This window comes from Eurosta solidaginis, chromosome 4, assembly GCF_040869045.1.
Source record: "Eurosta solidaginis isolate ZX-2024a chromosome 4, ASM4086904v1, whole genome shotgun sequence".
In the NCBI taxonomy this organism is placed as follows: Eukaryota; Metazoa; Arthropoda; class Insecta; order Diptera; family Tephritidae; genus Eurosta; species Eurosta solidaginis.
Window position 1 is genome coordinate 149,946,519 of NC_090322.1, and position 15,296 is coordinate 149,961,814.

General features: G+C 37.0%; 1 protein-coding gene across 5 annotated transcripts in view; it reads left to right on the plus strand.

Moving 5' to 3' along the window:
* LOC137250495 (uncharacterized) overlaps window positions 1-15,296 on the plus strand; it is a 150,352-nt gene that overhangs the window by 46,870 nt on the left and 88,186 nt on the right. For all 5 annotated transcript variants that reach the window (XM_067783387.1, XM_067783385.1, XM_067783389.1 and 2 more), the window contains one exon: window positions 4,916-5,117. In XM_067783387.1, the coding sequence (XP_067639488.1) occupies window positions 5,024-5,117 (94 nt within the window). In that variant the 5' untranslated portion in view covers window positions 4,916-5,023. The remainder of the gene's footprint in view (window positions 1-4,915; window positions 5,118-15,296) is intronic.

The following is a 15,296-nucleotide window of genomic DNA, read 5'->3' on the forward strand; positions in this document are numbered from 1 at the left end:
GGAGTTGAGAGCACCATCAATAAACAGTCTCGGAATCAGCATTGTTTTATTTTTCAAATCGCGTCGGCAGCCAGAACTGGCCTTGTAGATAGCATACGTGCCAAAAATAGTTCAGTTTATTCCACACCTCAGGGCGGCGTGCTATCGCCTCATCTTTGGATAATGGTAGTAATGAAATTCTTGAAGTCTTTAGGGCAGAAGAATCGATGGGGACATGGCACTTTGCGGAGTTTCACAATGGATAGGGGAAATAGGCTGGGATAAGACCCTACAAGGAAGGGAACTTATCTTGTTCACAAGTAAAACAAAAATCCGACCTTTAACTTACCTAGGCTGACCGGCAAAACAATAAGTCTCTCGTATAAAGACAAATATTTCGACATGACACATGAAAAGTAACCTTGAAGTGAGATCAAAGAAAGTTCTGGCAGTACACTAAATACCGATACTAACGTATGGAGCTCTTGTCTGGCGGAAGGCGTTAGAGCAATCAACATAGGGTAGTGAGGGTGCAAAGGTAAGCATGCCTCGGTATGTCAGGCGGAAATCGGGCACGCGATGATATTAGATAACATGGCAAGGGAACAACTAAATGGAATCACAACTGATCGAACGTCCGACATCAATCTTATCACGGCGAGTTTTGACTTCCAGGTACAGAACGTAACATATCCTTCAAGAGTGTAATGTAAGAAAGGACTCGACAGCGGTAGGGGCGTTAAAATCTACACAAACGGCTTGAAAATAGAAAAGTGAACTGGAGCTAGAATGTGCTCATCTGTAGGTATATCAGTCATATCGATTTCCGACTCACGCGGTGTCTTGCAGGCTTAGGTCTATGCGTCAGTGAGAGCAGACAGTCTGCCTCAAAATAGTATGGTCCCAGACAGTAATATAACGGTCTACTTATTACGACAGCCAGGCCACGGATATCGTGTGGAAGTGTTGAGCCTAGCTGGCGTCCATAAGGTACCTAAATGTCTCCCTTTGCTGGGTAACGGGGCACAGCGCAAAGGTAATGAATTTGCAGATGCGATGGCTAGGAATGGCTCTGAAATGGACATAAGCGAAGCGGACAGCTCCGTCCGAATACCGCTGGGTTATCTCCTAAAGAGAACCGAGGAATATGAAACTAGGCAAACGGACTTTGTTTCCCCGCAAAAATTACACGGCTGTACAAAATGAGCTTTGACGCTGCAGAACTTAACCGCCCTGGTACAATATTCTATAAAAGCGTGCAAATTCATCGGGCTGAACACCAGTGCCGTAAGTTCTGCTTACTCCAAACTGGAATAAGAAGCGGAAAAGATGGGCTTGATGGTTAATGAGGACAAAACGAAGTACTGCTTTCATCGAGCAAAGAGTCAGCGCATTTGCGCCTTGGCAACCACGCTATTGGCCGCCATAATTTCGAAATAGTAAAAGACTTCGTTTATTTGCGAAACCAACATTAACACAAACGACAATATCAGCTCGGAAACCCAGCAAGGAATAACTCTTGCCAATAAATGCTGCTTTGGACTAGGGGGCAGTAGAAAAGTAAAGTCCTCTCTCGGCAAACGAAAATCATGCTCTACAAGTGACTTATTGTATTGAGGCATGAACCATGACAACATCAGATGAGACGGGTCTAGGAGTGTTCAAGAGAAAAGTTTTTCGAAATCTACGGACATCTACGCGTTGGCGACGGTAAGTACCGAAGAAGAGTTAATGATGAGCTGTCCAGCGAATTAAAACTAATCGGCTACGTTGGCTAGGCCATGTTATGTTTATGAAAGATGATGCTTCGACTAAGAAAGTATTTTTATCGGAATCCGCTTCTGGAAACAGAGTAAGAGGGGAACCAGGTGGAAAACCATTTAAATTCTCATGGTGTGACCGATTGACCGCCAGTTAGCAGTGCAGCGACCCCTCAGGGTCCTTATGGCTATAGCCAAGCCCCTAGCTTCTTTTTCAAGTTAAACAAATCTGCAGTGAGAGTACTTAAGGGTTTCATCACAGGTCATTGCACCAATGCTCCTACGGTGGCGCATATTTACAAGCTCCCTTTGCAGAAGCAGTTAAGGTGAAGAGGAAGAGGTGTACATTCATCGCTTTCTCTACCGATGTCCAGGATGTGCAAACAAGACGGCTCATATTTCTGGGCGCACGGTTTTTCGATAGCAGAGTTTGGAAAGCTGGATCATTCACTTCTACTTATGTTCATCAAAGAAAACAAGTACTTTGTTGAGGACGACTAGGAAGTAATCTTACTGAACGAATGTGCCGCCACCCGACACTCACAATGGACAAAAATGTCTCCTATTAAAAAACGCTATTGCATACCTCAGGGCGCCATAACCAGGCATATATATAATATTTCTACACATACCTATTTAACTATTTGCGAAATTATCTATAAAAGCTCAAATTAAATGCGCAACCAAATTATTTTGCCAAAAAGCCAATTTATTTTTCGCAAAAAGCAAACGAGGGATTTGAACTTAAGCAGATAATTATTTAATATGTATTCTGCAATCACAATACATTTTTGCTATAGTTTATAAATAATAAAATTTGCCGCATGATAAAAAGATTAATGTGACAATCATTAGCACGTGGATAGCGTGCTCACTACGGCGAATCATTGATATTAAAGTAAAAAAGAAAAGAACCAAAAAAAAATAATTGACATCCGCTTAAATTATAATTGATACAGCGTTTTTCTCACTGTGTTCGAAAACAAATTAGTATTATTACTTGAATAACTAAATACAATTTGGCCATTCTGATTTTGGCGACGAGAGAGAAAAACAAAAAAATTTATTCGTTTGATTATGCGCAAAAAATTGTTTTCATTTTTGAAGCGCGCATGAAGAATGCTGCTAAATTCTTTGTAAATAAACTAAAAAAAAAAAAATAAGTAAGAAAGTCTAAGTTCGGGTGAAACCGAACATTACATACCAGGCTGTGCACTTGAAACGCTGTTGTTGTTTGCTTTGTGGGGTTAATAAATAGTGTTAGTGTCTGGGCGACCGAGCTCTGCTCGGCAACGTTTCGTTGTGCTGGCAAGGTTTCTTTTTTTAAATTTCGAATAGGTGGCAACCTTAAATGGCAACCCTACTCAAAAATATCCCTATTGTAAGGCGGAGTGAAATACCTTTCGTTTGATACCCATATCGGCATATCTCATGCAATTTTTTTTTCATTACGAATAGGTGGCAACCCTAAATGACAACCCTACTCAAAAGTCTTCCTATTGTAATGCGGAGCGAAATACCTTTCGTTTGATACCCACATCGGCATATCTTATGCAAATTTTTTTTAATTTCGAATAGGTGACAACTCCAAATGGCAACGCTACTCAAAAATATCCCTATTGTAATGCGGAGTGAAATACCTTTCGTTTGATACCCATATCGGCATGTCCCATGCAATTTTTTTTTAATTTCGAATAGGTGACAACCCTAAACGGCAACCCTACTCAAAAGTGTCCCTATTGTAATATGGAGTGAAATACCTTTCGTTTGATATCCATATCGGCATATCTCATGCAATTTGTTTTAAATTTCGAATAGGTGGCAACCCTAAATGGGGACCCTACTCAAAAATGTCCCTATTGTAATGCGGAGTGAAATACCTTTCGTTTGATACCCATCTCGGCATATCTCATTCAATTTTTTTCTAATTTCGAATAGGTGGCAAGCTTGTGAAACATTCTGAGTGGCAACACCTAGGTAGAAAGTCTTAGAAGGTGATACGTTATCTCTGTGCCAAATTTCGTTTAAATTGGTTGAGCCGTTCCCCAGATCGTTCGGCTATACAAACAAACAAGAATTGCTCGTTTAAAGTTATAAGATAAGGATGCGCAATAATATATATACATATGGTTTTATACTGAACTAATTTTCGTTCAAAAAGAGCAAAAAGGATACAGATCCTCGCACTAATGAACTTGAGGAAGAAAAACGCGGTTTAACAGGTGTAGCTATGAATAAAATTTGTATGCCAAATTTCGTTCAGGTTGGGTAATTGTTGTCCAACATATGGCATTAAAATTAAAAGCCTTTTGGAAAGAGCTACAAAAAAAAAAAACCGACGGGTCACGCCCATTTTCAAAATTTGTTCATGTTTTGTTCTTAGCTCAACTTTACCATTACTGATGTAGAATATCAGTCAAATGTAGTTAAATATCACAGAGTTATTGCAAACTTTGTTAAGGTTAGACCTTTAGGAAAAGTGGGAGTAGTCTTCAGCCGATTTTGATTAACTTCACTCAGTCTATACAATTTGGCAAGGATAGTATCTCTACCAAATTTCAATTTTATATCTTTAACGGCTTTTTATTTACAGCTTGTTAAACATAGAAATTTTCTTCTTCTGGGTGCCACGCCCATATTCCAAACTTTTTTGGAATTTATTTTTTCATGAAACCAATGCACCTACCAAATTTCATTAGCTTTACGGTATTCTTTTGAATTATCTCATTTTTTCTTTCATTTTTATGATACTTTGATATTGAAAAAGTGGGCGTGTTTATCCTCCGATTTCATTTCCAATAACAATCTATTCTGGGTTCAGATAAGCCCGTATACCGAATTTGGTGAAGATATCTCAATATTTGCTAAATTTATCGTGTTACCGGACGGACAGACGGACATGTGGACGGAAGGACAGACGGACATGGCTCAATAAATTTTTTTTTCGCCTCTGATGATTTTGATATATGGAAGTCTATATCTAACTCGATTCCTTTATACCTGTACAACCAATCTTTATCCAATCAAAGTTTTACTCCACTTTGTACAAATACAGCTGGGTATAAAAAAATAGTACTTGATTAGCATATTTATTTATGTACTTTATGTTTATTGATAGCCAAATAGCTGCTGTTAAGTATTTCAAAGCATAAATTGATTTGTTTTTCTATTTGCAGATCATAAAATTTTCGTTGACAAAAAATATTTGCGTTGTATAAGTGTATTGACTTTAACTGAGCAGCAAAAGCACTTAGCAAAATTTTTACGTTCTGAACAATCACTTCATGAACCATATAATGGATATGTCTATAAACAAGGAACAAATAGACTCGTATTTGAGGGCGTCACATGCCAAACGTTTTGTGGTGGAAAATTCGAGTAAGTAAAGTGAAAGCTATCATATATGCAGTAATTGTTACGTTCCAATGAAGCCTGATCCAGATACCGATTAAAATTTAACATGCAAATGCAACAATTGCCGTCATCCAGTGAGTTTTACAGCTCCGGCTCGCGCTCAATTCTCACGGGAATGCTCTGGATCATTGAGAGACTTGAGAAGCAGATGTCGTAATATTTTCGCATATGGGAAATGTGATAGGCAGATGTCGCCGCTGTTTTTCATTTAACTCATACGGCGAAAGACTAAGCAGCGACATCTATTTTTGAAAAAGTAGGTTTATTAAAGGCAGCGTTGCCAAACTAAACACAAGTAATTAAGAAATTATCTGGCTCACAAATTGAACAAGGCTTCTATCTGGATTTATCTGGCTCAAATCGTTGTTGTTTCATTTACATGCAAAATTATTTATCTGGCTCAGGCTCTTTGCCACGGGATGATGGGGTATAACGTTGTTATCCTAATATCTATTTGGACAATTTCGGATCCACAGGGTGGCTCTGTTGATTTGGTTTTGTGTTGAAAATTTTGGACAGTTTACCTTCTTTACTTGGCAGCACTTACAAACATATGAACTAGGGCATCCGATATTTAACAAATTGTTTTCACTCGAAAGCCATACATTTTTATTTTGAGTCTGAAAACAAATATTTAAGGCCATAAAATAATTACATTGTATTAATTTTAAACCATAATAGAAAAACTATACATTTTTGTTTGTGTATCTACTTTTACACAAAGCTCCTGATAGAAGTAAAATTTTTAATATCATCCTTTGGGCGATTGTTATTTAGTTCAAAACGCTTCTTTTGGTATCCCTCCCGACATTTTTGGACGTGTTTAATTGCCGCAAATTAAGAAGTAGTACTTTAGCTGTTTTTTTTAAGTGCAAAATCTCATAAAAATGTATATGGAAAATATATCGCATTTATGGCATGGTTTAAAGAAATAATAATACTGCACCCTTTTTCAGTTTTAGTCTAGAAAGTTGCAACTGAATTTCAGAAAATTGCAACTGAAATTCAGAGTATTCAATTTAAGCTCAGAAAATTGTAATTGAAGTTAAAAAAAATTAAAATTGAAGCTCAAAATTTCTTGTAGTTCACAAAATTATAATTGAAGATTAAAAAATTATAATTGAAGTTCAATTGAAAATACTGAACTTCAGTTGTAATTTTCACTTGCAATTTTCTGAATGTTTAGCTCTTCGAGTTATACCTCCCGAAACATAGAAAATTTCTTAGTCATAAAAGGGGTGAAGTTTTTAATATTTACTGTTATAAATACACTTGGAAAATCAAATACCATTGATATAAAGCTATTTTTTGCAAAAATATAGCTTATTTTATTCGTCCACGACCCTTTTAAAAATCTTTTATATAAAAGTGGGCGTGGTCCTTAACCGATTTCGTTAATTTTTCTTCAAAGCATTCCTTATAGTAAAGGCAACCTCTCTGCCGAATTTTGCTACGATAGGTTTAACGATTTTTGATTTATGATTAATAATATTTGTAAAATGGATTTTATTACAACTGTGCCACGCCCATTTAAAAATTTTTTTTCAAATGTTTATCAAGAGTCTCAATATCAGTCCACATGTCAAATTTCAACATTCTAGGCGTATTATTTACTAAATAATCAGGTTTTTGTGTTTTCCAAAATATTATATATATAAAAAGTGGGCTTGGTTATCATCCGATTTCACTAATTTTCAATACCAATGTATTCTGTCTGGGTCCAGAAAAGCTCGTGTACCAAATTTGGTGAACATATGTCAATATTTACTCAAGTTATCGTGTTAACGGACGGACGGACATGGCTCAATAAAATTTTTTTTCGATACTGATGGTTTTGATATATGGAAGTCTATATCTATCTCGATTACTTTATACCTGTACAACCAACCGTTATGCAATCAAAGTTAATATACTCTGTGTGCAAAGCACGCTGAATATAAAAACAATGTCAGCTATGCCAACAAGTGTTACTTTGGACTGACTATTGAAAAGTGAAGTCCTCTCTAGAATCACAAAATTCTCTAATTACTCTCTTACCTATGAGACATTTTTATACCCAACTGTACTTGTACACAGGGTATTATAACTTTTATTGGATAACGGTTGGTTGTACAGGTATAAAGGAATCGAGATAGATATAGACTTCCATATATCAAAAAAATCAGTATCGAACAAAAATTTGATTGAGCCATGTCCGTCCGTCCGTCCGTCTGCCCGTTAACAAGATAACTTGAGTAAATATTGAGATATTTTTACCAAATTTGGTACACGAGCTTATCTGGACCCAAAATAGATTGGTATTGAAAATGGGCGAAATCGGATGGTAACCACGCCCACTTTTTATATATATAACCTTTTGGAAAACACAAAAAACCTGATCATTTAGTAAATAATACACCTAGAATTTTGAAATTTGATGTGTGGACTGATATTGACTCTTGATAAAAATTTTAAAAAATTGTTTAAAATCGGCGCGGCACCGCCCATTTGTGATAAATTCTATTTTACAAATATTATTTATCATAAATCAAAAATCATTAAAACTATTGTAACAAAAGAGAGGTTGCCTTTACTATAAGGAATGCTTTGAAGAAAAATTAACGAAATCGGTTAAGGACCACGCCCACTTTTATATAAAAGATTTTTAAAAGGGTCGTGGACGAATAAAATAATAATATCTTTGCAAAAAAACTTTATATCAGTGGTATTTCATTTCCCAAGTGGATTTATAACAATATATAGGAAAAACGTCAAATTTAAAAAAATGGGCGTGACACCGCCCTTTTTATGAATAAGCAATTTTCTATGTTTCGGGAGCCATAACTCGAAGAAAAATTAGTTCAGAATATAACCATATGCATATGTATTATTGCGCAGCCTTGTAACACTATTAAGCACACAAAACAAACAACAACAGAATTTCAAGTGTACAGCTGGGTATGTAATATTCGGTTTCACCCGAACTTAGACTTCCTTACTTGTTAATTTTCAAGTTGATATCCAACCTCATTCTTGTTTATCGTGTAAGGAGACTCCCCGAAGGTTTTGTTTTATTGATGCTGTTGCTCCTTTGCCAGATGTTAATCTGTCAAATCGGAATTTAACAGGCGTTATGAATCGAAAAATGATTAACAATGTTTTATTACAACTATTTTAATCGATTTGTTCAGATAATTAGTGTGCATAACGACTATGGACTCATTCAGTCTATGTGAGATCCTCACCGACCAGCCAGTTCAACCTGGAATGCATAAGTTTGTTAAAGATTTACTAATTAAAAAAAGAAATACGTAAAAAAATGTTTACTTATCCATTATTTTAGTAACTAAGAAAAGTACGTAGGTTTGTTAAATACCGTTAGCTTTGAGAAAGACTTAAAAGCAATAAAAAATGCCGTCAGCATTGTTGCCTAATGTAATTATATTATTTTACATATATATGAAAACAAATGCATTCAGAGTAAAAGTATGAAAAAAATATTAGAATTTATGCAGTAGTTCAGCTAATCGCGCAATGCATGTCGGAAATTATTCTGACACTTGGAATGCGTGCGAAAATTAAACCATATGCATACATGCATACATTCACATGACATATGTATATAAATTAGTAGGTAGGCATTTGGTAAAAGCTTTGCAATTTTGAAATCATACACCTTTTCAACTTGAAATGCAATAAAATATTTATAGTAAGCGGCGCCTAAAATGCAAAATCGCTTATCAAAAAGCTGCGAGACTACATATTTCATTCAAAGTTGCATATCTAATGGCTACTCACTTAGTACGCTTTCGCAGAAATGAAAAACTCCTCATACATCTTTAAAATCGTGCATTTTTACGCAGTAAATTCGAATTGTCCTAACGGGTCGTGGCTCGGTTCCAAAACAAAAAAAAACGAAAAAAACAAGTAAGGAAGGTTAAGTTCGGGTGTAACCGAACATTACATACTCAGTTGAGAGCTATGGTGGCAACATAAGGGAAAATAACCATGTAGGAAAATGAACCGAGGGTAACCCTGGAATGTATTTGTATGACATGTGTATCAAATGAAAGGCATTAAAGAGTATTTTATGAGGGAGTGGGCCATAGTTCTATAGGTGGACGCCATTTAGGGATATAGCCATAAAGGTGGATCGGGGTTGACTCTAGAATGCGTTTGTACGTTATGGGTATCAAATGAAAGGTGTTAATGAGTATTTTAAAAGGGAGTAATCCTTAGTTCCATAGGTGGACGCCGTTTCATGATATCGCCACAAAGGTGGAAGGGGTGACCCTAGAATTTGTTTGTACAATATGGGCATCAAACGAATGGTGTTAATGAGTATTTTAAAAGGGAGTGGGCCTTAGTTCTATAGGTGGATGCCGTTTCGAAATATCGCCATAAAGGTGGACCAGTGGTGACTGTAGAATGTGTTTGTACGATATGGGTATCAAATTAAAGCTATTAATGAGGGTTTTGAAAGGGAGTGGTGGTTGTTGTATAGGTGGTGGCCTTTTCGAGATATCGCCATAAAGGTGGACCAGGGGTGACTCTAGAATGTGTTTGTACGATATGGGTATCAAATGAAAGGTGTTAATAAGAGTTTTAAAAGGGAGTGGTGGTTGTTGTATAGGTGGTCATATTTTCGAGATATCGCCATAAAGGTGGACCAGGGGTGACCCTAGAATTTGTTTGTACAATATGGGTATCAAACGAAAGGTGTTAATGAGTATTTTAAAAGGGAGTGGGCCTTAGTTCTATAGGTGGACGCTGTTTCGAAATATCGCCATAAAGGTGGACCAGTGGTGACTCTAGAATGTGTTTGTACGATATGGGTATCAAATGAAAGGTGTTAATGAGAGTTTTAAAAGGGAGTGGTGGTTGCTGTATAGGTGGTCGTATTTTCGAGATATCGGCATAAAGGTGGACCAGGGTTGACTCTAGAATGCGTTTGTACGTTATGGGTATCAAATGAAGGGTGTTAATGAGTATTTTAAAAGGGAGTAATCCTTAGTTCCATAGGTGGACGCCGTTTCGAGATATCGCCACAAAGGTGGACCAGGGGTGACCCTAGAATTTGTTTGTACAATATGGGCATCAAACGAATGGTGTTAATGAGTATTTTAAAAGGGAGTGGGCCTTAGTTCTATAGGTGGATGCCGTTTCGAAATATCGCCATAAAGGTGGACCAGTGGTGACTCTATAATGTGTTTGTACGATATAGGTATCAAATTAAAGCTATTAATGAGGGTTTTGAAAGGGACTGGTGGTTTTTGTATAGGTGGTCGCCTTTTCGAGATATCGCCATAAAGGTGGGCCAGGGGTGACTCTAGAATGCGTTTGTACGATATGGGTATCAAATGAAAGGTGTTAATGAGTATTTTAAAAGGGAGTAATAATTAGTTCCATAGGTGGACGCCGTTTCGAGATATCGCCACAAAGGTGGACCAGGGGTGACCCTAGAATTTGTTTGTACAATATGGGCATCAAACGAATGGTGTTAATGAGTATTTTAAAAGGGAGTGGACCTTAGTTCTATAGGTGGATGCCGTTTCGAAATATCGCCATAAAGGTGGACCAGTGGTGACCCTAGAATTTGTTTGTACAATATGGGCATCAAATGAAAGGTGTTATTGAGAGTTTTAAAAGGGAGTGGTGGTTGTTGTATAGGTGGTCGTATTTTCGAGATATCGCCATAAAGGTGGACCAGGGGTGACCCTAGAATTTGTTTGTACAATATGGGTATCAAACGAAAGGTGTTAATGAGTATTTTAAAAGGGAGTGGGCCTTAGTTCTATAGGTGGACGCCGTTTCGAAATATCGCCATAAAGGTGGACCAGTGGTGACTCTAGAATGTGTTTGTACGATATGGGTATCAAATTAAAGCTATTAATGAGGGTTTTGAAAGGGAGTGGTGGTTGTTGTATAGGTGGTCGTCTTTTCGAGATATCGCCATAAAGGTGGGCCAGGGGTGACTCTAGAATGCGTTTGTACGATATGGGTATCAAATGAAAGGTGTTAATGAGTATTTTAAAAGGGAGTAATCCTTAGTTCCATAGGTGGACGCCGTTTCGAGATATCGTCATAAAGGTGGACCAAGGGTGACCCTAGAATTTGTTTGTACAATATGGGCATCAAATGAAAGGTGTTAATGAGAGTTTTAAAAGGGAGTGGTGGTTGTTGTATAGGTGGCCGTATTTTCGAGATATCGCCATAAAGGTGGACCAGGAGTGACCATAGAATTTGTTTGTACAAAATGGGTATCAAACCAAAGGTGTTAATGAGTATTTTAAAAGGGAGTGGGCCTTAGTTCTATAGGTGGACGCCGTTTCGAAATATCGCCATAAAGGTGGACCAGTGGTGACTCTAGAATGTGTTTGTACGATATGGGTATCAAATTAAAGGTATTAAAGAGGGTTTTGAAAGGGAGTGGTGGTTGTTGTATAGGTGGACGCCATTTCGAGATATCGCCATAAAGGTGGACCAGGGGTGACCCTAGAATTTGTTTGTACAATATGGGTATCAAAAGAAAGGTTTTAATGAGTATTTTAAAAGTGAGTAATCCTTAGTTCCATAGGCGGACGCCGTTTCGAGATATCGCCATAAAGGTGGACCAGGGGTGTCCCTAGAATTTGTTTGTACAATATGGACATCAAACGAAAGGTGTTAATGAGTATTTTAAAAGGGAGTGGGCCTTAGTTCTATAGGTGGACGCCGTTTCGAAATATCGCCATAAAGGTGGACCATGGGTGACTCTAGAATGTGTTTGTACGATATGGGTATCAAATTAAAGGTAATAATGAGAGTTTTAAAAGGGAGTGGTGGTTGTTGTATAGGTGGTCGTATTTTCGAGATATCGCCATAAAGGTGGACCAGGGGTGACCCTAGAATTTGTTTGTACAATATGGGTATCAAAATAAAGGTGTTAATGAGTATTTTAAAAGGGAGTAATCCTTAGTTCCATAGGTGGACGCCGTTTCGAGATATCGCCATAAAGGTGGGCCAGGGGTGACTCTAGAATTCGTTTGTGCAATATGGGTATCAAACGAAAGGAGTTAATGAGTATTCTAAAAGGGAGTGGGCCTTAGTTCTATAGGTGGACGCCTTTTCGAGGTATCGCAATAAAGGTGGACCAGGGGGACTCTAGACTTTGTATGTACGATATGGGTATCAAATGAAAGGTGCTAATGAGTATTTTTAAAAGGGAGTGGGCATTCGTTCTATAGGGGGGCGCCTTTTCGAGATATCGCCATAAAGGTGGACCAGGGGTGACTTTAGAATATGTTTGTACGATATGGGTATCAAATGAAAGGTGTTAATGAGTATTTTAAAAGGGCGTGGGGCTAAGTTCTATAGGTGGACGCCTTTTCGAGATATCGCCATAAAGGTGGACCAAGGGTGACTCTAGAATGAGTTTGTACGATATAGGTATCAAATTAAAGGTATTAATGAGAGTTTTAAAAAGGAGTGGTGTGAAGGCGTTTTCCAGATATCGACAAAAATGTGGACCAGTGTGACCCAGAACATCATCTGTTGGATACCGCTAATTTATTTATATATGTAATACCTGCCAAGATTTTAAGGGTTTTTTATTTCGCCCTGCAGAACTTTTTCATTTTCTTCTACTTAATATGGTAGGTGTCACAACCATTTTATAAAGTTTTTTCTAAAGTTATATTTCGCGTCAATAAAACAAACCAATTACCTTACCATGTTTCATCCCTTTTTTCGTATTTGGTATAGAATTATGGAATTTTTTTCATTTTTCGTAATTTTCGATATCGAAAAAGTGGGCGTGGTCATAGTCGGATTTCGTTCATTTTTCATACCAAGATAAAGTGAGTTCAAGTAAGCACGTGAAGTAAGTTCATTAAAGATATGTCGATTTTTGCTCAAGTTATCGTGTTAACGGCCATGCGGAAGGACAGACGGACGACTGTGTATAAAAACTGGGTGTGGCGTCAACCGATTTCGCCCATTTTCACAGAAAACAGTAAACGTCATAAAATCTATGCCCCTACCAAATTTCAAAAGGATTGGTTAATTTTTGTTCGACTTGTGGCATTAAAAGTATCCTAGACAAATTAAATGAAAAAGGGCGGAGCCACGCCCATTTTGAAATTTTCTTTTATTTTTGTATTTTGTTGCACCATATCATTACTGGAGTTGAATGTTGACATAATTTACTTATATACTGTAAAGATATTAAATTTTTTGTAAAAATTTTACTTAAAAAAAATTTTTTTTTTTTAAGTGGGCGTGGTCCTTCTCCGGTTTTGCTAATTTTTATTAAGCGTACATATAGTAATAGGAGTAACGTTCCTGCCAAATTTCATCATGATATCTTCAACGACTGCCAAATTACAGCTTGCAAAATTTTAAATTACCTTCTTTTAAAAGTGGGCGGTGCCACGCCAATTGTCCAAAATTTTACCAATTTTCTATTCTGCGTCATAAGTTCAACTCATCTACCAAGTTTCGTCGCTTTAGCTGTCTTTTGTAATGAATTATCGCACTTTTTCGGTTTTTCGAAATTTTCGATATCGAAAAAGTGGGCGTGGTTATATTCCGATATCGTTCATTTTAAATAGCGATCTGAGATGAGTGCTCAGGAACCTACATACCAAATTTCATCAAGATACCTCAAAATTTACTCAAGTTATCGTGTTAACGGACGGACGGACGGACGGACGGACATGGCTAAATCAAATTTTTTTTCGATCCTGATTATTTTGATATATGGAAGTCTATATCTATCTCGATTCCTTTATATATGTACAACCAACCGTTATCCAATCAAACTTAATATACTCTGTGAGCTCTGCTCAACTGAGTGTAAAAATATAAAATTAAGAATTTATGAGTACTCCAATTCATGGGCCCTCCAATATCAAAATAATCAGGATCGAAAAAAAATTTGATTGAGCCATGTCCGTCCGTCCGTCCGTCCGTTAACACGATAACTTGAGTAAATTTTGAGGTATCTTGATGAAATTTGGTATGTAGGTTCCTGAGCACTCATCTCAGATCTCTATTTAAAATGAACGATATCGGACTATAACCACGCCGACTTTTTCGATATCGAAAATTTCGAAAAACCGAAAAAGTGCGATAATTCATTGCAAATGACAGATAAAGCGGCTAAGCTTGGTAGATGAGTTGAACTTATGACGCAGAATAGAAAATTAGTAAAATTTTGGACAATGGGCGTGGCACCGCCCACTTTTAAAAGAAGGTAATTTAAAACTTTTGCAAGCTGTAATTTGGCAGTCGTTGAAGATACCATGATGAAATTTGGCAGGAACGTTACTGCTATTACTATATGTACGCTTAATCAAAATTAGCAAAATCGGAGAAGGACCACGCCCACTTTAAAAAAAAAAATTTTTTAAAGTAAAATTTTAACAAAAAATTTAATATCTTTACAGTATATAAGTAAATTATGTCAACATTCAACTCCAGTAATGATATGGTGCAACAAAATACAAAAATAAAAGAAAATTTCAAAATGGGCGTGGCTCCGCCCTTTTTCATTTAATTTGTCTAGGATACTTTTAACGCCATAAGTCGAACAAAAATTAACCAATCCTTTTGAAATTTGGTAGGGGCATAGACTTTATGACGTTAACTGTTTTCTGTGAAAATGGGCCAAATCGGTTGATGCCACGCCCAGTTTTTATACACAGGACTTCCGCATGGCCGTTAACACGATAACTTGAGCAAAAATCGGCATATCTTTAATGAACTTACTTCACGTGCTTACTTGAACTCACTTTATCTTGGTATGAAAAATGAACGAAATCCGACTATGACCACGCCCACTTTTTCGATATCGAAAATTACGAAAAATGAAAAAATGCCATAATTCTATACCAAATACGAAAAAAGGGATGAAACATGGTAAGGTAATTGGATTGTTTTATTGACGCGAAATATAACTTTAGAAAAAACTTTATAAAATGGTTGTGACACCTACCATATTAAGTAGAAGAAAATGAAAAAGTTCTGCAGGGCGAAATAAAAAAACCCTTAAAATCTGGGCAGGTACTACATATATAAATAAATTAGCGGTATCCAACAGATGATGTTCTGGGTCACCCTGGTCCACATTTTGGGCGATATCTGGAAAACGCCTTCACATATACAACTACCACCACTCCCTTT